Source organism: Falco naumanni, chromosome 17 (genome assembly GCF_017639655.2).
Source record: "Falco naumanni isolate bFalNau1 chromosome 17, bFalNau1.pat, whole genome shotgun sequence".
Classification (NCBI taxonomy): domain Eukaryota; kingdom Metazoa; phylum Chordata; class Aves; order Falconiformes; family Falconidae; genus Falco; species Falco naumanni.
In genome coordinates this window covers 4,823,541-4,849,617 of record NC_054070.1, presented here as the reverse complement: position 1 = coordinate 4,849,617, position 26,077 = coordinate 4,823,541, and the positions used below count along the sequence as shown (strand labels likewise).

Genomic DNA, 26,077 nt, shown 5'->3' with positions numbered 1-26,077 from the left:
ATCTGACACAGCAGGACCATCCTTGCCTTGCCTTGCCCCAGGCTTTTCTTGTTTAAAACCCCCATACCTGGGAAATGTTCCCTTTCCCCGGTCCATCCCAGGCTTGCCAGCACTGCTCTCTGAGCTGTGGGGTTGCTGTCCAAGGGAACAGGGGCCCTGGAGCCATGTCCCAGCCTCGTGTTGTGATCTGGTGTGCTGTGTCACCACAGCTTCTGCCTTCAGCAGAAAGTGTTAACTCTGTTTGTTTTGCTTTTTTCTTTTTTTCTTTTTTTTTTTTTTTTTTAACTCAGCTGCATCTTTGGTCTCTTCCTCAGGCTGCTAGAAGCAGGAAGCGCAGCTCCAAACGCCTTCAAAGTTTAGGCCTATTTTGAGATGTGGTTTGTATTTAACCTCCTCTCTCGCTTTTTCCCCGGACCATCCGGGAAGCTGCTCTTACACGAAAGCAAACCTCCCTGTCACGCTGCCCGCTAACACAAGAAGCCCGAGCCCCTCAGGCAGCCACCGTAGTGGTCCCCCCCCCCCGCCCCCAGCACCATCGCAACACTATCGCGGCTGTCCCGGCTGCAGGCTGAGTTTGGCCCACCCTTCCCGTAAACACTTGCAACTGCTGCGGTGTTTCTTAGAAAACTCGCCACAGAAAGGCCGACCAGGTCCAGCATGGGGGCTGGCTTGCTGATAGTCACTTTGCTTCCGCCTGTTGTTGATGATTTTGTACCCGCTGGGCTTGTGCTGCAAGGGGGGAACAGTGCCGTAGTGTCCCCCGGCAAGATCCCGCTGCCCAGGTACCATCTGCCCTGCCAGGGTAACTGGATGCATCTTAAGTTTGGGTGTTGGAAAAGGATCGGTGCATGTTTGATCACTGTGCGCCAGCCTTCCTGGGTAGTAAAACCTTCACGAGGCCAAGAGCCACCAGATTCATGCCCAAGAGCTCTGTCACAGGGAAAGGACCACAGTAGACACGATGGGAGACTTGAAGATGAGCAGCCACAGCATCGGCTGCACGTTGCTCCACTCCATGCTATCTCCATTGTGTTGTGGCACAGGGACTGGCGGAAAAGAAAAGGCCTTTTCACTTCTTGTTTCTCCTTAATGGGGAGGGGGGGGGGGGAATGTTCACGGCCCTTTGGGGCTGTCAGCTATGATAGGATGAAGACACAGGAGTTATCCAGCGGGAAGCGAATCAAAGCCAGCATTGCTCTCCCACCTCCCTTCCACAACTGTTTGGTGTCAACAGGGGAAGCACCTGCAATTCAGAAAGCAGAAAAAAATGATGAAGCAGGACCAGGTTGAGATTTCAGGCCATTGGACCTCCTGTTCTGGAAGCACTAGAGACTTGCAAAGGGCTGGCACTCATCACGCCTGTTGCTTCCTGTACACATCCATCCCTGACTAAGGTGCTTGGTGATGCAGAAGGGACTGGCCAGGGGAGACTGGAACCACAGCAAAAGGGACATTTATATTTTCCATGTACCTTTCTGGGAATGGGAGATGAGCAACAGCCAAATGCCTGCCACAGTTGGAAAAACGCAGAGGAGCACCAAGGAGAAAAGCCACCTGGGGAGCAGGGGCCAGGCTCACCGCAGGGACCTGAAGAGCTGGAGACTTGGAGGTGGCATCTCGCCCTGTGTCCCTTCGCAAGGAAAACATCCAGCTGCCCCTGAGGCGGTGCCTGAAACCCTTGGGCCCTTCTCGGCACAGTGAGTCACAGGAGCTATTTTAAACACCTGCCTTAGGACGAGGTGAATTATCAGCAAACCAGGTGTCCCATGGCTCCAGCTCCCCAGTGGAAGTCAGTCTCCAAGCACTTTGCCGACAGCCTGTGTGGCAATAGCATTATCTCCACGGGGCATGTGGGGAAACTGAGGCACAGTGACCCAACTCGCTGGAGATCTTTTGTGGTGGAGCTTAAGGTGCCTGCCTTTCCCTGCCTCATCCCTGCTTGGGCTGGGACTGGCCACAGAGGAGCTCCTAGCTTCAAACCCCCGATGCCCCCATGTTCCCCAGGCAGGGGATGGGGTTCTCCAGAAACCGAGACCGAAGCCTTACATCCCTCTCGGAGTGAACTTGGGGTGAAACAAACTTCTGAAATCACACCCCATACCGCGCTGCAGCAGCAGCAAGGGGGCCAGGTGGTGGTTTCAGGCACCTGGAGCCCCGCTCGAGACCAGTCTCATGTTTTGGGGTTTACACCGATCTTCCTGAGAGCAGGATCTGCGCTCACCCTGCCTCCGTGACACATCGAAACTGCATCACTCACCCTGAGAGTTGGTGGGGGTTTTTATGAGGAAAAAACCACTTTATTCACTGTAAAAAAACAACCGCAAAACCTTTCCAGTGTGTAAAGTTGAGTCAAATTTAGCAGCTTCAGCTAAAGAAACATATTTTTAAAAGGGGTAATGAGGGTGTTTCTTTCATCCTTTTCCAAGCTTTTGGTCCTCTTCCTCCAGGGTAATATTTTTGTGTCCTTAATCACAGTGTTTATTACAGTTAGGAGGGGGTTAAGCAACCCCAAAAATGAAACAACAGCTCCTGTTTCAAATTGAAGCAGCCACTTCAGTTAACCTGAAATGACACACAGGCACGCGTGTGCATTTGAAGGGCGAGCAGGTTGCAGGGACGGAGATCTCACCCCACTGCAAAAGCTGTGAGAAAAACAGAAGCGGCAAAATGTCACTTCAGGTCAAGCCTCACTGAAACTCTTCATCTTCCCTCCCCGAAACGGGCAGGCAGGGCTGGGCCCCCCGGCACACGCGTGGGGCCTCATCAGCCGTCGGTACCGACCCCAACGGAAACCACCCCCGCGCTGCCAACCGTGCCACGGCAGCCGTAATCTCAGTGCCAGGCTACTACTTGTAGTAGATCGCTCGCTGTAGCATCCCTGCGTGTGCGCATGGGTGTAGATCCCCCCAAGCACACAGATTTGGTTCAGTTTGGCCCTCTTGGGCTCCTGCTGCTGCCAGCTGAGACCTGAGGGCAATCAGGATGCCAAGGACTTGGATTTCAGCCCTTTCCCCCATCCTGAGGGGGGGCGGTTGGTTCTTTTCTTTTGGGGAGAGGAGCAGGATGTGGGCAGAGCAGAGACAATGAGCCACCCTCCCTTGCCAGGGTGGAGGGGTTACTCTCCTGTTGCTTTAGCAGGGTGTTTCCAAACAAAGTCTTTGATAAAGCCAATAAAATGAAGCATAGGGAGATGATGTGTGAATTGCCATGGAAAAGCGGGAGGAAAAACTCTGAGGAGGATCTATGCCTCAGGCTGAGAGGGAACAGCAAAGCCAGGCCACCCTGCCTAGACGGAGGGGACAGCAGGCATCCAAAGGAGGCTTTGCAGGGATGCACCGATGCCAAGAGTGGCCCTAGGACAGACGGACAGATTCTCTGGTGTGCTCAGCCTCACGCTGACACCCAGGGCTCCTGCTTCGATGTGGGATGCTTTCCATTTCGTGGAGTTTGCAGTCATGTGATGGGATGAAGTGATCTGTGATAACCCTGTTTGTTGCACCTTGTAGCCCACAGGTTTCTAATTCTGGGTGGAAGGAGCGGTTTTTTCAACCTGGATGGACCAGCAACTTTCTGGAAACTTTGCTAGTCCAACACAGTACCTCCTGACCTGGAGGGCTGTGATCTCCCTGCAGCTGGCTACCTCAAAAATACTCTATTTTTCCCAGCTCTTAAGTTTCCTTTCTCCGCTTCAGCTTCAGGATGGGAAAAGGAACTGATTCTTCTCTCTCGGCTTTCGTTCTCGTTCAGAATTGAAAGCTGTCAGAGATTCTGGGCTCACTGCCAGAGGTACTAGGCTCGCTACCACGGTCCTGGGCTCGCTCTGCCCCCCAAAATATCTCCCTGTACTTGGAGAGCAGCTGCTGGAGAGGGAAGGAGCAGTAACAGGTTGTGTCAAGACAAAGCACCCGGGTGCCAGGCCAGGCCCTGCCGTGAGGCACCAGTGTCGGGCCTGTGCCGCCCTCTGCCGTCAGCCCTGTCCTCCCAAACCAGCCTGGTTTGACAGAAACGTGCCTGCTTTTTAATTTTTCTTCCTTTTTTTTGGAGTGCTCCCAACCCTCCCGCCTCCAGAAAGGCTCTCCAAGCCTCTCCTCAAGTGCTTGGCAGAAGCCATGATCCCGCCAAGCCGGGACCTGACCCTGAGGGGATGGTGAGAGCCGCATGTCCACCCTTGCCGGGAGGCTGAGCTGGGGGTGATAATTATCCCTTTTCCGATGACCCCAATGCCTGAGACACCCCGAGGGACACTTGGCTCCCTCCTGCCATTGCCCTGCCCTTTGCAAACAGGGGAAACTGAGGCGCCGAACTGACTCGTGGGGCACGGCCCTGCCGGCGGCCTGACTCTGAGAGGCGGCTGCTAATTCACCGAGGCCATCGCACGTTCCCCCAGGAGCAGGAGGTCACCATGTCCCCACAGCGCGGGGACGCTGGTGACAGCAGGCCCTGTCCCTCTGTGCCCATTCCTGCTGCCATCGAGGCCCTGTCACTGCTGGCCACCCCTGCGATGGCGTTTCTTCTCAGGGCATGAGAGGAATGGCAGTGCTCTGAGGGCTGGCAGGGTCCCACATCACCAGGGAAGTTTGTGTTTTTTTGATATTTGTGAAGTTTTTCCTCAGTTTATTCCCGTGGTGACCGCCTGCGCCTCACGGTATGCCCCATAACGGCAGCTTCTCCCTCACCCCGGGTGTCGTTATGAGGGGACACCTGGCACCAGGGCTCGGCTGGGAGCTGGAAATGGCCCCAAATAGCTTTACATTCTTGAGGGGACCATGACAGCCATGGGTGCCAGCAGAGCCACCCCGGGGTGCCACGGGGACCCCGCTGGGCCCCGTCACCAGCCAGTGTGTCCCTCCCGCCCCGCGCACGACTCCGTCCACCAGCTCCCCCCCCGCGGCCCTGTGGGTGGTTTAACCCCCTTCCCCCCCCCCCGCCCTCTCCCGATGGTTTCACCCAGGTACTTGCTGGGCGTGTCTCCTCCCCGCAGCGTGAATGGTCTCTCCCCTTCCCCAGGGCGGTGTTTAACTCCACCCGCCCTCCCCAATTCAGGGCTCCCCCGGCCCATCCCCCGGCCCACGCAGGCACCGCCGCCTTCGCGCCCCACTCCACGCCCCACGGTGCTAGTGGTTTGCTCCGCCCGGGGCGCGACGGTTAATCCCCTCCTCCCCCCTCAGATGGTCTCTCCCGCCTCACACAGCCCCGCCTCGGGCCCCGCAAACCCCGCCTCCTCATACGTCACTCCCTCCTCCCGCTCACGATTGGCCGAACCGCAACGCCTTGCCCGAAGCGGCCAATGGCGGCGTTCTCCCTGCCCGGAGCCAAGATGGCGCCGCCGGGGGTTGCGGGCGGGCGGCGGTGAGGCGGCCTGCGGGGGGGCCGCCGCCTTCCTCCGCGTTCCGCCGCTGCGCCGCGGGGCCGGCCGGCCGGTGGGCTCGCTCGCTCGCTGGCTGGCCGGCCGGGCCCACCCCTCCCTTCCGCCATGGCGGCCGAGAGCGGCAGGCAGTTCTGGAAGCGGAGTGCCAAGCTGCCGGGCAGGTGAGCGCGGGCCTGGCCCGGCCGGTACCGGCCCCCCACCGTCCCGCTCCCCGGGGAGGGGGTGCAAGGGCCGCAGCCCCCCCTCCTCAGCTGGGGGCCTTTGGCAGGGGAGCTGGAGCAGCTCCTCTGCCTTGGGAAGGGGTTGTCAGGGGCACACCCCCCCCCCAACGGGGCTAGGGGGCGCGGGGTTCCCCCCGCAGAGGTTGGGGGGTGCTAGGGGTGTGCAGGAGAGCTGGCTGGGGGTCCTGGGGTTCCCCCTGCAAGGGTAGGGGGGTGCCAGGGGTATCTACCCTGGCTGGGGGTCCTGGGGTTCCCCCCTGCAAGGGTGGGGGGGGTACTGGGGGTATCTACCCTGGCTGGGGGTTCTGGGGTTCCCCCCTGCAAGGGTGGGGGGGTGCCAGGGGTATCTACCCTGGCTGTGGGGCAGGAGAGCTGGCTGGGGGGTCCTGGGGTTCCCCCTTGCAAGGGTGGGGGGGGGGTGCCAGGGGTATCTACCCTGGCTGGGGGTCCTGGGGTTCCCCCCTGCAAGGGTGGGGGGGGGGGTACTGGGGGTATCTACCCTGGCTGGGGGGTCCTGGGGTTCCCCCTGCAATAGGGCAGATGCCAGAGGCACCCCGCAGGGGAATCTTGCAGGAGGAAAGCCCCCTGTGTAAGGGACAGGGGTAGTGTCAGGGTTGCCCCCTCACCTATAGGGCAGGGCAAGGCTGTGTGGGGGCTGCGGGGACCCCCTGTGTGCATCCTCTGCCCCGTGGGAAGCAGGGTGGAGGGGATCAGGACCTTGCAGACTCCCCTGGGAGCCAGGGTTGTACCGTCCTCCTTTCCAGAGATACTGAAGAAACCTCATCCCTTCCCGAAGCCCTTAGAGGTGTCACCTTGGGTGGCAGCAGCTCTGTCCCAAATAGGTGCCCCTGCCAGCGCACGTGGCCCCCCCGTTATCCTTTTCTGTGCTGGGTGTCACCCCTGTTCCACATCTACTCGGATCAAGGGTCTGTGGGGGCTCTCTGTGTGCACCTCCCCTGCTTTGGTTCCTCTGGCTGGCACGTCCTGGTTCCTGCTGAGGCACTCACACTCACCCAGGGATGGAAGAAGCAAGTGAAATGTCTGAATCAAGCGGGGTTTAGGAAGAAGAGGCTGGTGGTGATGAAGGAGGTGCTCTCTACTTCTCCCATGGGGAGAGGGCACCCACCTCTCTGCGACGAAGTGCTGTTCCCGTTTGGTGTGCCTCACGTTTGTCTCATTTGCCTTATCTGAACCCTGCCCTTCCCCTCCTGGTGCGTGGACGAAGTCTGAAATGCTTAGTTGGCTTTAAATCCTGCTAGGCCAGTTAAATCTCTTTCTAATGTGCTTTCACTCGGTTCTTTGTTGCCGCGCTGGCTCCCTCAGGTTGGTGGGACAATCCAGGTCTGTGGCAAGCAAAGGGAAAGCAGTGAGCACTCACTGAGAAAGGTTCCTCGCCTTCTGCTCATGGGAGAAGAAAGTGCTCTGCTCGCCCTGGGTCGTTTTGTCTCCTGCTTGCTCCCATCCCCTACCCGGTGGTCACAGCCGTGCTTCCAGCTGGTGGGCTTAAGACAGCATCTCTCTCCTCTGCAGCGGGTGACTTGGAGCTTTGGCTTGGAAAACTCAAACCAGGTGAACCGGTCTGGGAGGCAGCCAGTCCTGCCTAGACAATACACTCCAACGTCAAGTTTTTGGCAAAGTTCTCCCCTGCTCCTAGCTGGCTGCTTGGCAAATATCCTGCTGTCCAGGAGCCTTGTTACCACCTTTAAATACCCTGCGTGCCGGTCCTTTCCAGGGACGGTTACTGACAGGTCTTTGGCAGCACAGCCACGAAAGGTGGAGGTGGGACGTGCTGCATCCGTGGTCGCTAGATCCCTTTCTTCTTTTTTTGCCTGACCTTTGAGAGATCTTCCCGTACAGATTCTTGGCTCCCTCCTTTCTTTGCCCTGACAAGCTGGCAGAGGGAGGCTTTGTAAAGATTTGGAGACTGTCAGCTTCCTTTTCTGTGACGCTTTGTGCATTTGGTCGCTTAGTTGTATTAGCTTTTAGTTGGTGCTTTTGCCCTGTAGATTTAAGGTGGCACAATGAGTAAATGTTTCGTGTTTCCAATACTGTTCTGTGGTTTTTGCATTGGGAATTCTCAACCCAGTAATTTTCTGGGGATGCGTTGGCCGCTTGGTCTAGTATGTTATCCTGTGCGATGGGTTGTTTATTTCCTGTTCTTCAGGGAGGTGGGCAGCCAGGCTCCAGGGGAGGGTGTTTAAGTGCTGTTTTAAAAGGAAAGAAACAGAATCTGCTAGGAGTAAATACGTTCTGTGTCCGAAGTGGCACTGAGGTTTCACGGATGTGCTTTCTGCTGCAGTGTCGATAACACACCCCCTGCAATGATCTCCTCGGGAGCAGCGTAACGCAGATACTGCAGCCGTTGTCCCAGGCGCTGAACATAGGAGTAACAAGAAATGCCTGTCCCAAAGAGCTTAAACTGGGACAGGACAGGCAACTCATCCAGTCAGTTTGGGAGCACAGCATCAGCTTAGTTCTTGGCTCCTGACGCGGTGGTGTGTTTGCTGAGAGGCAGTGCCTGCCCTGAGCTTTCTGTCCCAGTAAAAGTCAGGCAAAGACAGCTTCAGACGGGGAGTTAAGCTTGGAGACAGCAGATTCATCTAGCTAAGCTGCATCAGTGCGTGTGAGTAAGTGCAGTTACTGAACATCACTTGGTGGTATCGCTCCCCTGCCTCGGTTTTCTCAGTGGGATGTGCTAATGCAGCTTCGTGGGGAGCCGTAGGATCTGCCGGGAGTCAGCTGCAGGGATGTGAGCTGGAGGAGCGGGATCACACATCGAGGTTACCACAGACACTGCGGCACAAACCTGTCATCTGCAGTTGTACATATGCTCGTGGATCTTAGAAGCCACCTGTTGCGCTCCCCCTGCCCAGCCTGTTGCACCCTCTGCATGGGTAGATAGGGCAGAGAGTCGGTGAAGATGGGACACACCTGGGGAGAAGAACCTGCTTCACGCAGCAAACCTTCAAGCTCGCCGATGCAGGATGGTGGTATCCAGCCCTGCCTCTGTAGCCTGCTGGAAAGGAGACTGTCATCTGCATCTGTTTGTGTGGGAGCACAGGCTGATGGGCTGTGCAGTTAGATCAGCTCGGGATGCTTTCTTTGGAGCGAGGAGCCTGGGTTCAAATTCTTTAAAAAATGCTGCTTGGGTGGTGGGACCTTCTGCCCTTGTATCAGCCGTTAGCCAGTGAAGACCTCGGCCGATTGCTTCAGAGCCCCAGGAAAGGGTTTCCTCACCCGGAGCTGGCTGCCACATCCCCTCCTCTGTGTCTAACACACATCGTCCCTTTGGCTGGTAAAGTTCAGGCCTTTGCATGTGGGTCCCTGTGCAGAGAGGAGCAGCGCTGCGACTGCCGTCACGAGACGGTGCGAGCCCGGTGCTGGCTATCGGAGAGGCTCTGCCGGCTCCTGTGAGGAGCTGCCATGAGTCATTGGGAAGCAGCGATGATCTGGAGGGGTTGTTTTTCTTACTCCTGATAATCTGCTTGCTATGCCCACCCACGGGGGTGCCTCTGCTTAATAGCTGTCCTGACTCCTAGATGCTAATTAGTCAGCAAACTCTTTCCTAGGCTTGATCGCTGGTGGGTAAACACAGTGAGCCTTTTCAGCGCTTCCAGCCACGAGGGACGGCTGCTGCTGCGGCGAGCCCACCCCTCGCCAGGCTTCACCACCAGGATCTCTCTGTGCTGTAGTTGTTTCCAGCCTCTGCCCTGGATCTCTGCGTCTCTCCCCTGCCAGCTGGGCCTGTTGCTGCCACCTCCCCAGCATCAACTGGTTCCCAGCGCACTTCCCAGCTGCATCAGGCTGCCATTCCCCTCCTACACGGCTGGGCTCTGCTCGTTTTACTGCTGGGCACCATCTGCAGCTCCTGGAAACCAAGCCAGCTCTGTTGACCCAAGGGGAGCCTGTTCCTTGTGTGCCAGCTCTGAATGGGCCCTTGTCTCCGCCGTGGGATGCGGGACTGTGCCGTGTACCAGGGGATGGGGAGGACTTGCTTTCTGGCGATGGTTTTTCAGGGTGGGGTGCCTGTGAATGGTTACCCAAGCGGAGATGATAACTCAGGATCCCTGTCTCGCATCCAGAGCCTGTAAAACTAGTGATGAGCACTCACCTAGTAGCTCCTCTCTGAGGTAATGCTTCCCGTGTAGTGCCTGCAGCCCTTGGGCTCCCTGTCCCACTCCTGAAACATGGTGACTCATGTCAGGCCACATAGGAAGTAGTTAATTAAGCTGGGATTTGGACTTGAGTCAAACTGTGTACCCTACCAGACGCCGCTTCGCCGTGGCATTTGCCACGAGCCTGAGAGCCAGCGTGGGGTTCAAACCCTCAAGTGTGCTGCAGAGGAGCCCCAGTGTCACAGGCTGGAGTCCCCCCGTGTCCCACAGGGCTCAGAAGGGTGAATTCCCAAACCTGGAAATCCCCTTGGTGGAGAAGAGAATGAACATCAGCGTATGAGGCGGGGGGGGGACTGAGACATGTGGTCGCTTGGAGTAAATCGGTGGTACGGAAAAGAGCGGATCTCAAATCCCAGCTCAGGCTGGAGAGAGCCTAAGAGTTTAAACAAGGCTTCTTTTTGCTTTGCAAAGCGCAAATCTTCAACTGAATGTGGCACTTTGGCTCTAAGGCTTTGAAGACAGAAGGTTATTGAAGTTGCGTTTGGTTTGGATTTAGCTCCTGACAGCAGGCAAGAAGCGTGACCCCAGTCTAGGCTGAGGGGATTATTCGTGGGTGCTCTGTGGCCTTTTGCATCATTGTCTTTCTTTTCTTTCCCCTTCCTGCAGCATTCAACCTGTCTACGGAGCACAACATCCTCCGCTGGATCCCCGGCTCACCAAAAAGTAAGTGTTTATCTCCTGGAGACGCAGGCCACGAGGCTTTGCAGGTTTTTGGCTCGGTCCTGCACTGGGTGGAGATCTCCAGCATCCCTCCCCGCTGTGATATTGCAGCAGAGGAGGACAGCAGTGGGGTGCAGCGCTGGCTGGAGCTCTGCGAAAGCTGGCAGGGAAAGCGTATCTGCTGGTGCCCTTTGTGGCCCGAAATCCAGATCGGCCCAGCCACATCAAAGGAGACGGGCACGTTTTTTAGCAGTGACGCCTGAGCCTTCTGCTGCCCTTCAGGGACAGAGGAATTTAAGGAAGGGTCGGTGACCTGCCTGGCAGCTGCGAGGCTGGAGAACCGCAGCACCCTTCCCGGCAGGAAAAAGCAGAGCTGCTCTGAACTGCCTCCTTGTCCCTGTCTCGTGCTGTGCGGCCGTGGAGGCTTTCCCCCTTTTCTGTGACGCTTCAGGTGGTGGACTTTGACTCCTGTAGCTTAAGGGAAAGTGCAAAGGCTCCTCCTGTGCCCGAAAAAAAGAACCAGGCTGATCGGTCTGAGAGCGATCGCTGCTGTACCAGGGGTGCCCACGAGCCCGGAGCAGCTCTGTCTACCCTCTGACATGCCTCTCCCCAGGTTGCAGGACTGTTTGGGTGTCGATTTACCCGTTTTCTGTAGGGTAAGGGGAGGTGGAGCCGGAGAAATGGTACATCTCTCCCCCTTTGCCCTTCTGAACCGGGAAGCCTGGCGCCTCTCCAGCTGTCTGTGGCCTCCGTGCCCAGCCATCTCACCAACTCAGGCTCTGCCTCCTGGCAGCCCAGAGAGGCGTAACATATTCCTTGGGTTTGGGAACAGGGAAATTGGAAAAAGGGATTGGCTGATTGGAGTGAGGACATAGGGAAGGAAAGAAAACGGACCCGTCTAACAGCATAACTCTGCCACTGTTTTTTCTCTGGCTTCCAGCTTCATCAAGGACCGCTCCAAGGCCAATGCGCTGCCTATGAAAAGCAAGAAGGCCTCCAGCTTTCATGAGTTTGCGCGCAATACCAGTGATGCCTGGGACATCGGTGATGATGAAGATGAGGACTTCTCTTCCTCCTCTTCTTCTCTGCAAACTCTGAACTCTAAAGTGGCCAAGGCCACGGCAGCCCAGGTTCTGGAGAACCACAGCAAGCTGCGGGCAAAACCTGAGCGGACCCAGTCTGCTCTCAGCGACATGCCCACCAACTGCAAGGTCATCAAGTCCAGCAGCGAGGCCCAGCTCTCCAGGACGTCTGGTAAGAGCTGTCTTCAGGAGCAGCCTCTTGCTCCGCTGCTCTCCTTGTTGACCGCTGAACTCAGCCGTTATGTCCATACTCACATGTTATGGGCGAGCAGCTATGGCACAGCCCGTAAGCTCAACAGAGGCTTTCACCTCCTTGTAGTATGCTGTACTCCAAGGAGCCATTTTTGGAGGGTTGGCCTTAATGCTTCACTGTCCTCTGCTGCTCAATACACTGCATACAGGCACGTCTGTCCCAGAGGATCCCGTGTTCTGGGTGCTAACAGATTTTGGACATCTGTTAAGCTCTTGCTCGGGGTTGCTCACTGTCTGCGTCCTTGGTGGCCCAGTGTGCTGCTCTTAGCGAAGGTCTGGACAAGGTCCTGTTGACCCCAGGTGGGTGCAGCTTGGGCAGGGAATTGGGCAGCGTCATTCCCTGCTCGCTGTGCCTTGTCGCAGGCTGTGGAAGTAACCCAGCTGGTCCCTGCTGCCAGCGGGTGGCATTGGCAGCTCAGCGCCTCCTCGCTGCGCTCACAGTTGGCTTGGTCACTATTTAGATCAGTGGCGAGCAGAGCAGATCTGAAGGTCAGTTCTGGGATTCCCACAGCTCTTTCTGCCTCATCTCCTGTGTCCTTCTGCCCATGGCCTCCCACGTGAAGAGGGGAGTCTGGATGCAGGAGGAAGGAAGGAGAAATGATGGAAGAGCCACAGCAGATGCCTGTGAGGCAGCTGATCCGTCAGAGTGGGCCAGTGATGCTCTGTTTGCTGGGGAGGAGAGGGGTGAAATCTGCGGTGGCAGGTCTCTTGACAGCAGCCAGAGGAGCGGGGTAGGGTTGGAGAGGTGCGGTGGTCTTCCCCACCTAACTGCAGCATCTGCTCCTTGCAGAGGAGGCCTGTGTGCGGACCCCCCTCCAGAAGCAGCAGTCCCTTCCCCTTCGACCTGTCATTCCGCTTGTCGCCCGAATCTCTGACCAAAATGCTTCGGGTGCTCCCCCCATGACAGTGAGGGAGAAAACCCGCCTGGAGAAGTTTCGGCAGCTCCTTTCCAGCCACAACACAGACCTGGGTGAGTGTGACAAAATGGGGGTGCCTGCGGGTGGGAAGGGGAAGGCAGAGGGGCCTGCTGCCTGCTTCAGATTGTAAACGGGTCTGCTCCAGGGTGGAAAAAATTACTACCTGCAGTGGCACCAAGTGAGACGGTTGCACTAACCGCTCTGTCGGCAGACGGTAACGTCCTCCACCGGCTCCCTGTTTGTTCCCAGCCTTTCTGCATCTCGCAGATGATGGTTGTCATCACTGGGGGCTACTGGGCTCTGGATGAGAACTGAGGTTGCAGCACGCTGGAGCCCCTGCAGCCACCAGTTCTGTGCCCAGGCTGAGCTGAAATCATCTCCACTCCCCTTGCCGCAGCCCCGCAGCCCCAGTTATCGCTAATGTGGAGCTTTCCTGGAGGCTCAGTGTCTCCAGAGCCTGCAGGAGCAGACTGGGCTTTCCTCTCCTTCTAGGTGTAGTGGTGCCTGGACGTGCCTAGGATCTAATCCATTGCCACCACTGTCCGTTTGCAGATGAGCTGAGGAAATGCAGCTGGCCTGGCGTGCCCAGGGAGGTCCGGCCTGTGACGTGGCGTCTCCTCTCAGTGAGTACTCGGAGCTGTGACGCAGGAATCGGGGGGGGGGGAGCGGGGAATGTGCCGAGCCAGGGACGTGCAGCTCTTAGACCTTCATGTTAGCCCGTAACCACGTTTGCTCTCATTGTACCTGTGCCTAGCCTATGGGTGAGCTGTAGCGGTGGGTTTTTTGTTTTTTGGTTGTTTTTTTTTTTTGGGGGGGGGGGGGGTTGGTTGTTTTTTTTTTTTGATCAGGAAATGTAATTGGAACATCTTTGAACACAAAGCCCATCCTGGTGCTGGGAACGTGTGGTTCGCTCTGTTTTGGGAAACTGGGTCCCCTGAAGTTGGGTCGCTCCAAGATTAGTAAAGGCATCAGGGGCTGGGAAAGCCAAATCCCGGGAAAGCTCTTTCCCCAGCTCCTGTGTCTCTGTGCCTGATGTTTCTGGGTGCACAGCCGACCGGCAGGATTTCAGAGGATGGTTTGTGGTGAGGGAAGAGGGTCTGCCTTGATGTGGGTTTTCCTGCTACAGGGTTATCTCCCCGCAAACATGGAGCGGCGAAAGCTGACTTTGCAACGCAAGCGGGAGGAGTACTTTGGTTTCATCCAGCAGTATTACGATTCCCGGAATGAGGAGCACCATCAAGACACCTACCGACAGGTACAAGCCCTCTGCTTGTCGCCTGGATTTCTCCCTCGGTTACATCCCTTTCCTCCCTCGGTTACATCCCTTTCCTCCCTCTTGCTGCTACTTGTCCCTGCAGCCGGGGTCATGCTGGGGCTTCCTCTAGCTGTAACTAGTAGGAGTCTCCTCCTTGGGGACAGGGTACCACGTTTCTGTCCATCTTCTTATGGGTATTAGTTGAAGTCTTCTCTAAATTAATGTCATAACTAGATTTCAGACCCCAAATCTTACCCAGCTCTGGCCACCTGCCCGCACCTGAGCAGAGGAGACTGGAGATGAAACTGTAGATGATTTTCTGGGTGCAGCTGTCATCTGTAGCCCTTGCTTGAGGAGACACTGAGGGGTGGATTCCTCTCTGGTGGCCTGTGATGAGTTATTGTGGCCCCGGAAAGCACGGCTGGTGTATATAACCCACCTTCTCTTCTAGATCCACATTGACATTCCAAGGACCAACCCGCTCATCCCCCTCTTCCAGCAGCCCCTCGTCCAGGAGGTAAGGGGGAGCGAAGCTCCTGCCCCACATTTGCCGTGGGGTGTGTGGGGGGGTTAGATCTCGCTGCCTAGACATCCCTGGCTTTGCGGGGAAACTTCCCTGCCTGGCAGCTCCAGATGCAAATACCTGCTGAAACTGTCTGGTCTTGTCCCACGTTTCTGAAAGACATCAGATTTGGAGCTCAGGGGTTAGGAGATGAGCTCTTTCGTGGCGAGATGTAGCCAATGGTTGATAAAAGACCTGAAGTTTTTTGTTTGTGTGGTTTTTGGGGTTTTTTTTGTTTTGTTTGGGTTTTTTTTTGAGACAAATTCAAGGCATCTGAACCAGAACAGAAGATCAGTTCTGTGTTGCTACGAAATCTCTTTTGTGCAAAGCAGTATGTGAGAAACCCAGGCAGGGATGATGGGTTTGAGAGATGGCCAGGAGGCGTGGGCATCTGTCCTCTTTTGGAAATAAGCTCAGCGTGTGTATGTGATATGTCAGAGCGTTGTGTCCTGGCACTGGGACAGTCTGGAAATAACACATCGATTGCAGGGGGGAGGCTGCTCTGTGGGGAGCTATCCCAATCTGTGATGTGAGTACCCTGCTGATAACAGCCTTGGCTTCCCAGGTGATCGGCCGGGCGTGCTGCTTTGCTGATGGGCAGCCCTGGCCTGGGGGTGGAAGGGGTCTCAAACCACCCGCATCTTGAAAAGTTGGGTCTGCGTTTCTTTGATGAGGAGCCTGGGCTGCCTCGTTCTGTGAAATCTGGCCTGTGTGTGGGATCTGTGGATCGTACGGAGTCTCTCCGAGGACCTGTACGCTTCATATCTTGCTCGTGTCGCTGCAGAAAAGCCTGTCGGCGCGTGATCTCTGCTCCCTGAGCTTAGCAGTTACACTTTTCTGCCTTTCCTTTGTGCACGGCTAACGCGGGTACCTGCTTTCCCTCGTTCTTCCCTAGATCTTTGAAAGAATCCTGTTTATCTGGGCCATTCGACACCCGGCCAGCGGCTACGTACAGGGAATCAACGACCTGGTCACTCCGTTCTTCGTTGTGTTCCTCTCGGAGTACGTTGGTAAGTGACATTTGCACGGTGCTGCCTCTTGACCACGGTGTTTGAAATGGCTTGAAGTGCTGGCAGCAGCAAAGCTTGCCTTGCTGGAGGGGCGATGTGTTCTTCCTTCAGCGCCGGTGCCAGGCTCGAGGTGCGTCTTGACCTCTTCTTGTGTCTTTGCTGCCTGGTTGAATTGACTTCAGTTTCCTCGTCTTGCTGAGCTCTGCAGAAGCTGAAGCGCGAAGGGTGGATTTCCACTGGAATGCGTTTCGCATCCTTACAGCTCGGAGGAAAGCGGGGTCTTTTGGGTGCTGAGGGAGTTCAGGCAAAGCCCTGATACGCAGCTGGGGAGGGGAGGCTCGCTCTCTCAAAGCTTGAGCTTGGAGCTAGTCCTTGCTCTAGGAAGAATGAATGAAGTACAAAGAGACCCTGCTGAGAATGTAAAAGAAAACTATTGAAATAAAAATTCCTGTCCCGTGCTGCTAGTACAGGCGTGTTTCTCAAGCTGAGAGTTTGAGAAGGCAAATTGACTTCTCCCTGCTGCTTTTGCCTTTCTTGTCAGGCAGTTGCTTTTAGCTGGAGCTCAAGGCATTTCCACCCGTAGCAGATTTATTCTTTCTCCAGCTCTAGCTGTGGTTTGGGGTTGACGTTAACGCTGGGATGCCATAATCCCTATGCCTAAAGGCTCTTAATTTTCACTGTAAACAGAAGGACAAAGGAATTTATAAGACGCTGCTAGCGACAGAAATCCTGTTGAACAAATATTTTTAAGGTCTGATCCAAAGCTTATTGATGTCACTGGAAGCCTTCCACTATCCAGCTAAGGCTTCCTCTTCTGAGGACGTTACAGAGAAATAAGCCATCTCACTTTCTACTGTAGCCGCCTGTGTGGTCAGGATTGATCCCTGGGAAGTGCTGTTGCTCCTCACAGCCTGAAGGAGAAGGCACAAGATGTGGCTCTGCTGCCAGCTGGAGCGAATTCCCTTTCCTGGAAGGTCAAGAGCCTGTTGAGTCGGGTCTGAGTAGGTTCCCTTTGAGTGGTTTCTCCTGTGCCTTATCTCCTGAGTAGCACTGGTGGCACTTGGTCTTGGTGCAGGCTGGTTGCTCAGGATGAATTCACTGGGTTGGAAGCAATGCTGTGCACAGGGAGTTACCTGTGCCAGAAGGGAGCTGGCGTGAAGCATCAGAGCTGCCTGTGGGTACCTGGTGTGACTTCTTGCAGTCCTGTACCCTCTTGGTGGTGGGGCTCAACGCTCTCCGCATGTGGCTGCAGAGGCTGTGCTGCGTTGTGCCTGCTGCTGGTCGTGCTTCTCGCCACCTTCCAGGGCTGTTTTCACCCCACACTGATGCTTCCTCTCCGAATGCCGCCTCCCTGTTTCCAGCTAGCTCTGAAACTTGTGTTGGATGGAAAAAAAACCCTCCGTGTGAGACACGTTGAGTTGAATTTGGCCAAGCGACATCGTGCGTCCCCTTCCGTCCCCAGAGCCTGGGATTCAAAGCCAGCCTTTAGGTCACGGGCTGGCTCGGTGGCCACCTGCTCCCTGGTCTGTAGCCCTCAGAAGTTCAGGATAAGATCACTGATTGCCTGGAATGTAGGTGGGAAAGGACTAGCTGCGCTCGGTGTGACGTGACCCCTTGTGCAACAGGATTGCGGCCGCTGGTTTGAGCGTTGCCTGTTCTCTACAGCTGCCTTTGCTGACAGGGCCCTGGAGAATGGTGCTGGGCAGGGCAGGTCTGGAGGTTCTCCGTGTTGGATCACCGATTCCCAGGATCCCTGGATTAGCCAAATCTGTGCTGCTCCCCAGCCCGTGCAGCAGGAGAGCTAAAAGAAGCCTTGCACAGTGCGGTGACCCTTGCGCAGCACGTGCCAAGGGGCAACTTGTCGTCCGGTGGGAATTCTCTTGCTCCGAGGAAATCCTGCTGCTGTTTCCCCAGCTGTATCCCCTTGGGGAGGGGGATGATCTGTATGGCTCGGGCAGCCCCTGCCCACGGAGCCGCTGGGGGTTGGCATACCTGTGTGTCAGCTGAGGGTATTTCCACGTTCCAAGGTGTGCGTACAACCGGCCTGGAAAAGTTTCCCTTGCCTTTCCTTGAAAGCCAGCTCTGGGAAGTTGGCACCAGCACTGGCTCCATCCTCAAACCTCTTGCGCTTGCTGCCCCTGCTCTCCTTTCAGAGCGGGTGGTTTGTTGACGACAGGATGCTAGAAGGACCCGCTGTGCTGCCAGCTGGCTCCTCCGCTCGCCGCCTTCCCGGGGACGGTTGTGTCGGAGCTCTCGGGGGGCTGTCTCCCGCAGCGGCTGACTCGGCAGGACCCTGCAGCTCTCCGGGGACTGCGGTGTGATTCAGAGCTCACGGGGGGGGGGGCGGGGGGGGTTCACAGGCTGTTGGCTTTGGTTAGGTGTTCAGCACAAGGCCAGGCTGACGCCCTGGTCTCCTACTGCTCAGCCTAGTGGCTTCTTATAAAGCAGTCACGCCGCCGGTAACGGGGTGATCCCCAGCTCCCAGTTCACTGTGGGCCTCTAACCCATCATCCCATGCTTTGGGCAGGCGTTGCATTTGCAGACGACAAATCAATTTTTCCTGCAAATCCAGTTAAAATCTCTCCTTGGTGCTCTTCAGCTGATTAATGTGTCTGGCCGATAGCAGCTCCGCTATACATCAGCTACTAGACCAAGGTCTAAAACATCCCTCAGAGGGCTTGTCTGGCTTCCACCAAGGGCTAGAACGTGTCCATGGGGACACCTTTGGGCAGGGGGATGGTTTGTAGCTTATCGAGCACGTTCTGTAGCTTTTCGGGCACGTTCGAGGAACAATTTGGCAGCTTCCTTTTGTTGGAGTTGACACGAGCAACAAACCAACAGTCAGCATTAACCCAGCAAACTCCCAAGCCCTTGTGCACGGAGGGAGTAAACACGGCTTGCTTGGGGGAATAGTCAGAGCCGTTCGGCTGGCCGTGCTGCTGTGTCTTTGACTTGATGCCTTTCCGTCCTCACCACAGAAGCTGTGGGGAGGAGGGGTGTACGCCCCTCTGGGTCCTGAAGGGAGGTAATGGGACCGGTGAGTGAAAAACATTTGCAGGAAGCGGTTTCTTCTGCCTGCCCTGGGATGCTTTGGCAACTGGATGACCCCTGCCTCTCCCTAGCCTGACTGAAAGGGCCCTGCTGCTGCTGTTTCCCTCTTTCTGGGCAGTGCCTTGAGTCCAGCGTCTGTGCCCCTTTGACCAACTTCAGAAAATACCAGCTAGGCTGAAGCAGCAGGGAGAAGCAGCTCTTCCCCAGAGCTCCCAGTCCCCGCTTCTGAGCCTCCCCTGCCTCCTCCTCCGGCGCCAGCTGGACAAGTTGCTTTTTCTGCGCACCCAGTCTGGATGCAAAATTCGTGCTCCTTCCAGGTGCTGGGCAGACTGCTGCGAGCCCTTGGCAGACGGGGTAGCAAAAACTGCTGCGTTTCCCCCTTTCCCCCAGCGTGGCAAGCTGGCTCACCTTCTGTGATGCTCTACCTGCCTCCCGCACGAGGACAGCCGCCTTCAGCTACTTGGCAGCAAGCACGGGCGCTTTGGGCCCCTGCCACTGCCAGATCCGTAGTAGCTGGAGCGATTCCTCCTCCCGTCTGCTCGGTGGCTTCTGCCCCAGGTCGCTGAGCAGCGCTTGTTTTCAGCTGGTGCTGCCATGAGGAAGAGCTCGAGGGAGGTGCTGAGGCTGCAGGGGCAGCTGAGCCTGCTGTTGCTGCCCTCGGGGTAGGACGGGCGCGGGCTGCCAGCGCTGCTGGGGCGGTGAGGATGGAGAGAGGCAGTCTGGCGTGCGAGGAACCGGGGCAGGGATGGCACCTTGGCACCTGCCGGGGAAACCATCTGCCCCTTTTTCCAGAGAGGACCCAGCAAGCAGAGGGATGCTGAGCTGTTGGTCCTGCCAAAACTGCCTCCCAGCTCGGGGTCCGCAGCCTGTCCTGCTGCAGAGTCACTCCCAGCTTTCAGGGCTTGCGTCTGCATTTAAAATGGCAGCGACAGACCTCAGAAAAGAGCTCAGCATCCCCAGGTAGTGCCCGCGCCGGCCCCTGCACCCTCTCCTAGCGCTCTGTGCCCATCTCGGTGTGTGACACCACCTCCATCCCCCGTTCAAGGCCTTGTATGAGGGGTTGTCCCGGCTTGGGGACCTGTTTGGCATTTCACTGCGTCTGCGGAGGGGAGCAGTGCCATGGGAAGTACCGATCTTGCTCACTCCTAGCTGGCTTTGTTAGAATATATGTATATATAAATACTAATCGTGGTTAAATTAAGACTCTGTTTCCATCTGAGCAGACGTGGAGCTTGGGTGAAGGGACGGGGAGCCTCGTCGTCACGCCGCGGCCAGCCCAGCCCAGGCTGCCACATCAGCCTTGTTCTGAACTCCAGTTATTGCCCTGGACGTGTCGCTCGCTGCACGCGGGGCAGACTCGCCCCTGACTCCGCAGAGCTGCGAGCCGAGAGCGGGCTGCGCTGTTCTCCGCGGGGCTGCCAGAATACGGGGAGCCCTCGGAGCTCTGGGGGAGGCTGGAGCCCTGGCTCCTCGGCTCTGCTCCAGCCTGTGCCCTGCCTGGCACTTGAGGCAGGGGTTCAAGTGGGACTGCGATGTCCCTCTCCTCTGTCCACCCTGAGCCCTGTCGAAATGTCACTCGCAGGAACTTTGCTCTCCCCGAGCCCCAGCTGCCCTTGGGCACCCTGTGACGCCGCCAGCAGTGTCCCGACTGCTGTCACCGTGCCGCTGGCTGCCTTTCAGTCCCCGTCAGAGCCATATGTTGAGTATCTCCCTCCTTTCCATGTGGCCTCTTTAATGATGCTGCCGAGCAGATGTTTATGCTGAGCCACGCACTCCAGAGACCCGGGTGGGTTTTTTCCAAAACTTCTTGCAACGTGTCCGTCGGCTCATGCTGGGGATCTCCTGCCACTCTTCTGCTTTGACACTGGCGTGCTGGCAGTTGCTCCTCTTGTCCCCATGCCAGTGCAAGCAGCGGGGTGTTCCCTGTCACCTGGGCAGGTCACCACGTCCCCTTCTCCATCACTGCCCTCATGCCTGGAGCTCCGTGGGGGAGGCCTTCTGCACGTGGCCCCGTCCTGTTCCTTTGCCTGCCTGTCCTCCTGTCTCTGGGGGGGGGAATTATCTGGGGAAAATGGGTATTAAACAGATTTTGCCTGCCTGTCTCGTTACCCGGAACGTTTGCGAGTGGCTGCAGCGAAGCCAGCAGAAGTGTGCTAGTTTGGGATGATGACCTGCAGCTGGAAAACAGCTTTGCTGCCCTTTCTGCGGTACAAGGTTGCCAACTTAACGCAGGGTTAAACCCTTGCTTGTCCCTAAAGCTCCTGGTGGCAGTTTGCCGTGGGTCTGAGCTCTGCCCTGGAGGAGGAGCAGAGGTGAGAGCAGCGTCAGCCACTGGCTCTGACCTTCCCATCCTGCAGCCCATCTGCTGGTGCCAGCGTTCACAACGCTGCCAGCCTGCGACAGCTGCCCTGCGGCGTGTCTGAGCCAGGAGGGTGGCCCGGCTCCATCCCCAAGCCCCCTCTTCCTCTCTTGCTCTTTTCCAAAGAAGATCAAAGACACTTGTTAGGATTTCCAAGCCTCTGGGTTTGGGAAGGGGCCAGTTCAGCCCTGGCATCTGTTGATCTGATCTAGTGGCACGACCGCAGCGGGACGGGTGCTCTCCTCCTGAGGAGGAAAGGGAGGGAGCTGGCAGGTCAGGAGGACCAGATCCGTGTCTCCTGCCTGTCCTCCCAACCTTCCACTGCCTTCCCGTGCCTGTTGCCCTCTGCAGCCTCCGGGTTAAGGTGAGCCTGGCCCAGAGCCGGTGATCCCTGCTCCAACCTCAGCTAGCATCGCTGCTGTCCCACCCTTGAGGCACTTGATCTCTCCCTTGCCCTTCCTGGGGGTGGTTCGTAAGCCCATGTAAAAGCAAGGGCAGCCTTTTGCACTCCGTGAGTACCCTTTGGGGACGGAGCTGCCACTAACCCTTGCCCTGGCCAGGCCCTCAGGTCACTGGGTTTGAAAAACAAGCTTGCACAAATCTCAGCAACGGGGCTGCTTCTGCCGGCTGGAGCTCTCCGGTCGGCTGGGCTCGAGGAGGAGGAGGATGAGGATAAGCAGCTCTCTGAAGCTGAGCACTCTCCCTGCTCTCAGGCTCTGCGCTGGATTTAACTCGGAGCCTTTTTGCTTTCCAGGAAGATGTTCACGTGCTTTTGCGTCCTTGCAACTGTGCCCCAGAGTCCTGCTCTCCTGTAGAGGTTTCTGAGGCTTTGGCAGTTCTTCTTTGTGGGTTCTCAGAGCTGGCAGCCACTTTTTGGGCCCCTCTGTTGGGCTGCAGTCCTGGGATGATGCTGAATCTGACTGGGAGGGGGAACCGAGCTCCCTTGTGCTGCCCCAGGCCAAGGGCAGCGTTTCCTTCCCTGGTTCCTGGCTGCAGCCAGGGATTCGCTTCTCCCCGTGGTGCTGCCAGCAGGCAGAGACCTGCCGTCACCCACGGTGGGATGCGCTCCAGCTAGAGGGGTCCCACGTGCTGGGAGCTTGGTGCACGCACAGCCCTCGTCCCAGAGGGACCACAGCAGCGGCAGCACTGTGGGATCCCTCCCACCGGGAGCTGGGCTGGGTTCTGGTCACCGGCGCTGAGATTTTGGGGGTCCTTTAACCCCCTGGGTTAGTTATCCTGCGTCAGTAGGTCGGTGCGTGGGTGCTGTGCGCCAGGCAGGTCGCGCAGGGAGCCTTGTAGTTATTCTTGCCCTGCCTTGGCTTGATGAAGCCCCTCGGCGTCCCCCATCCTCCTCATGCTCTTCTCTGTGTTTTGCAGAGGAGGACGTGGAGAACTTTGACGTGACGAACCTGTCACAGGATGTGTTACGGAGTATCGAAGCCGATAGCTTCTGGTGCATGAGCAAGCTGCTAGACGGGATACAGGTGAGCCTCTGGGGCCAGGGAGGTTTTTCTCCCCTCCCTGGGGTAGCAGTGCAGCATCTCTCTGTGTCTATTATCCTATCACCATATTGATAAACATTCTTTGGAACCCCTCTTGGCGGCAGAGGTAAGAACAGGAGGCAGTCTGTTAGTACCTCAGCACTCCTGTTTCCAACCGATTTAAAAAAAAAAAAAAAGCCACAAGACTTTGCTGCCAGCTTGCCTGCCTGGTGTTTAACACCGCCGCTCCACCAGGGTTGATGTCCCAGCATCAGGGAGATTTTGCTGGTTTACTGAGCTAAATCTGTGGGTAAAATCCTGGAGGAATAAGATGCTGCGGCTGACGGGTGGGTGCTGCCCTGACTAGGGATTTCATGGCAGGCAGATGATCCTGGTGCTCAAGAGCCTTGTCTCCTTGGCTTATGGTGATCTTGGCTCCCTGTGGAGCTGGGGATCTGATTTTGGTCATTTCTAGCTGTTGTGAGAGCTGCTGCTTCTGACTCCTGGCCTCTCCCTGCAGGATAACTACACCTTTGCACAGCCAGGGATCCAGAAGAAAGTCAAAGCCCTGGAGGAGCTGGTCAGCCGGATCGATGGTAGGTGACAGGGGGATCTGAGGAGGTTGGAGTCACAGCAGCAGCAGGAGGCCACCTTTGCTAGCAGTATGCTCAGGGCAGGGGTAGACACTTGGCTACAAGACGTAAGGAAGCAGGGCAGGGTAGGGTCAGCAGAGACCTCCTGGGGATGGGCCTTGGCTGGCCAGGTAGCCCGGGGTGGCAGGTGGAGGTGTTTGGGAGAGCAAGGTCTCAGCCTGAACGTGCATGAACGCGTGTGTTGGGGGCAGTGCCGTGCGCGGGAGCTGGGGCACCGTGGTCCCCAGGTGTGTAAGTGAAATGTGCTGTTTCAGAGCAGGTACATAATCACTTTAGGAAGTACGAGGTGGAATACCTGCAGTTTGCCTTTCGCTGGATGAACAATCTGCTGATGAGGGAGCTGCCTCTTCGCTGCACCATCCGCCTCTGGGACACCTACCAGGTACTCAGGCTCCCACTGCCTTCCCTGCCTGGCTGGTCGCGGGGGGGCCGGTTCCCTGCATTTGGGGGACGGGGGTCTTCCGGCAGCGCTGCGCAGCTGGGGGGATGGGGGAAGCAGAGCACTGTGGCCCTGGGACATTCGCAGCCGGTTGGGTGACGGGTGGCCCAGCAGGACATCTGTGTCCAGGGGAGACGTGCTCCAGCTGAGCTGCAGGAGCTGACCCGGCGTTTTGCTGTCCGCAGTCGGAGCCGGAAGGATTCTCCCATTTCCACCTGTACGTCTGCGCCGCCTTCTTGATCAAGTGGCGGAAGGAGATCCTAGATGAGGAAGACTTCCAGGTAAGACCCTGCAGTTGGGGGTAATTCCCTGGGGGGTAGAGGGGAGGGAATTGCTCTGGCTGGGAGCTCAGCATGGACACGTCTCAAGGCTGGCTCCGACATCATCCAGCCCCGGGGGCTTTGTCTAAAATGAACTGCTGAGCCTCAGCGCTCGGGACAGAGGCTGCTGGAGGTCCGGACATCACATCCCGCCTCTTCCCCGGGCTCTGCCCACGGTAAATCCCTTCGTGTTTGCCTTCTGCTGTCTGGCTGTACCGCTGGGGTGGCAGCAGCCTTTGTCTCAAGGGGTTTGGAGGCATCCGAGGCGCTTCACTGATGCAGCTCCAGACGCGAGCACACCTTAGCGCCGCCTCGGAGCCTTTCAGACCTGCGGGCGCGGGGGGCAGGAGTTAGTGCCGCTGCCTCTGAGCCTGCTCCGGAGCTGGGCTCTGCCTTCAGCCTCCCCAGCCATCGCGCCTTCCCCTCTTTCAGGGCCTCCTGATGTTGTTACAAAACCTGCCCACGATACACTGGGGTAACGAAGAAATCGGGCTCCTGCTGGCCGAAGCCTACAGACTCAAATACATGTTTGCGGATGCCCCCAATCATTACCGCCGATAGGTGCCGGGACTCGACTCCCTCCTCTCCCCCGTGCCCACCCCCTCGTCCTGGCCCGATCTGATCACTGTGGCATTTTTGTCGTCCCAAGTCCTCGGACACTCCGGCCGGGAGCTGCTCCTCGCTGTACAAAGCTCACATCGACTCTTGTCTTAACTTTTAACGTGTGCCTGTCTGCCACTCCATGCGCCTGGATGTGCCACTCCACTGACCGTCAGTATTTCACGCTGTGCCGGTGGCTCGAGCCAGGGAGAGAGGCTCGAAGGGGCTGGGGGAGGACGTGGGGGGGGTGGGGGGGTGGGCAGCTTTACAGATGAACTGAGCCGAGGATGAAGCCCTCCTGTCCTCTCCACCCCCGGCCCTGGGCTTGTCCGGCTGGGACCACCTTGGCTTCGCTGCCTCGTGTTAACCTGCCACCGCGTGCACTGCTCCGGCTGCTCCCGTCACTGCTCGCTCCAGCTCCCAGAGGAAAATGCCTTATCAGAGACCCGCCTGGCCGGAGACGCCTCCCCCCGAGGGCAGCAGGGCAAGAAGTTTCTCTCAGGGGCCGGCTTCGCTCCAGGGGTCTGGAGACCCCAAGCACTTTGTGGGGTCGCGAGGGAGCCCCTCATGCCTGCCCTCTCTCCTCTTCCCCACCCTCCTCGCCTCCCTCTCCCCCAGGGCGGGGGGGGGGGGGACACAACCACTCCTTTGAGGGGACTTTTGGTGACTGATGTGCCACTGGTACAGCCCCCTCCAGCACGGGGGGAGGCGCGGGGGGCCGGTAGGGGAGCAGCATCTCCTGAAACCCCCTTGCGAAGCCCCCGTTCCTCCGAGGCGTTCTGTGTATATTGTGTTCTTGTGTATATGGGTCAAAGATGTACAATATACGTCTTCTGTTTGTAGCAGATAATGATTTTATATTTATAACGTGCACCCCTTGTTCTCCCCATCCTCTCCTCGCCTGGGAAGGATGCCTGGGTACGGCCTCTGGGGCTTTGGACCCCTCCAGAGGTGGGGGGGGGCACTTTGAGCCGCAGGTAATTTCTGCCCTAACGTGTTTTTTTGCGGTGTTGGGTCTGCCGGGAAGAGGTGGGATAGAAACGTGTATCCCGAGGCTTCCCCTGCAAGGGGGATTTGGGCATTTAGAGGAGAGGGGAGCTCCCAGCGGGAATCAGGGTATCCGGGCTCGGCGGCTCCGAGCGGGGCGAGGGCAGAGCCCCACCAGTGCTGCTGGTGGGACCCTCCAGGGAGGATCGATCCGGGACCCAGCGCTGGCTGCCCCCGGCGCTCCCTGGCCCTGCCGGGGCTTCTCCCTGGGGGGGGCTGGCAGGGGCTGGGCTGCCCTCACCGCCGGCTGCTGGGACACCAAACTGGCGGGGAAGGTTTTATTCCCGTGGGGAGGGAATAGACACACCGGCTGCGTGTGCCGAGGGCTGGGTGCAGGGGACCGATCCGGGCCAGCCCGGGTTTCTCCCGTGGGACCACCTGGGCTGTCTTGGTGGGGCGCGGAGGCGCCCGGTCCCTCCGCTTTCCACTGCTGTTCCCGGTGGGAAAAGGCAGCGGGCCACGAGCCGGGACCAAGCATGTGGAAGGCAGAGCCTTGTTGCCAATAAAACTCCGAACAGTGTCTCAAGAAATGGCTTTCCTAACCCGGCGTTGTTTTTCTCAGGCATTTGGACTTTTTCCTTTATTTTTGTGCGTGCCTTTTGTTGTTTTCTCCGAGAGACAGACC

General features: G+C 57.5%; 1 protein-coding gene across 2 annotated transcripts; it reads left to right on the top strand.

Annotated features, from left to right (window-relative positions):
• Positions 1–5,298: 5,298 nt before the first annotated feature.
• Positions 5,299–25,250, top strand: TBC1D22B (TBC1 domain family member 22B). 2 transcript variants are annotated; one of them, XM_040616625.1, is made up of 13 exons: positions 5,299–5,529; positions 10,371–10,427; positions 11,365–11,678; positions 12,549–12,728; positions 13,228–13,298; positions 13,802–13,930; positions 14,382–14,447; positions 15,388–15,502; positions 22,290–22,396; positions 22,914–22,989; positions 23,301–23,428; positions 23,615–23,766; positions 24,238–24,346. In XM_040616625.1, exons 1-12 carry the CDS (start codon positions 5,474–5,476, stop codon positions 23,723–23,725), a joined length of 1,410 nt encoding a protein of 469 aa, XP_040472559.1. In that variant the 5' UTR covers positions 5,299–5,473; the 3' UTR covers positions 23,726–23,766; positions 24,238–24,346. The 2 variants fall into 2 exon arrangements, with proteins under 2 accessions (XP_040472559.1, XP_040472558.1); XM_040616624.1 differs by having other exon boundaries at positions 5,302–5,529; positions 23,671–23,766; positions 24,238–25,250.
• The last annotated feature ends 827 nt before the right edge of the window (positions 25,251–26,077 follow it).

Excerpts from the sequence above, each read along its gene's own strand:
- TBC1D22B (XM_040616624.1), top strand. The coding sequence starts at position 5,474 with ATGGCGGCCGAGAGCGGCAGGCAGTTCTGGAAGCGGAGTGCCAAGCTG. Across the intron at positions 15,503-22,289 it reads GTTCCTCTCGGAGTACGTTG|AGGAGGACGTGGAGAACTTT; the intron begins GTAAGTGACATT and ends TGTGTTTTGCAG. Across the intron at positions 23,429-23,670 it reads GCCTCTGGGACACCTACCAG|TCGGAGCCGGAAGGATTCTC; the intron begins GTACTCAGGCTC and ends TGCTGTCCGCAG.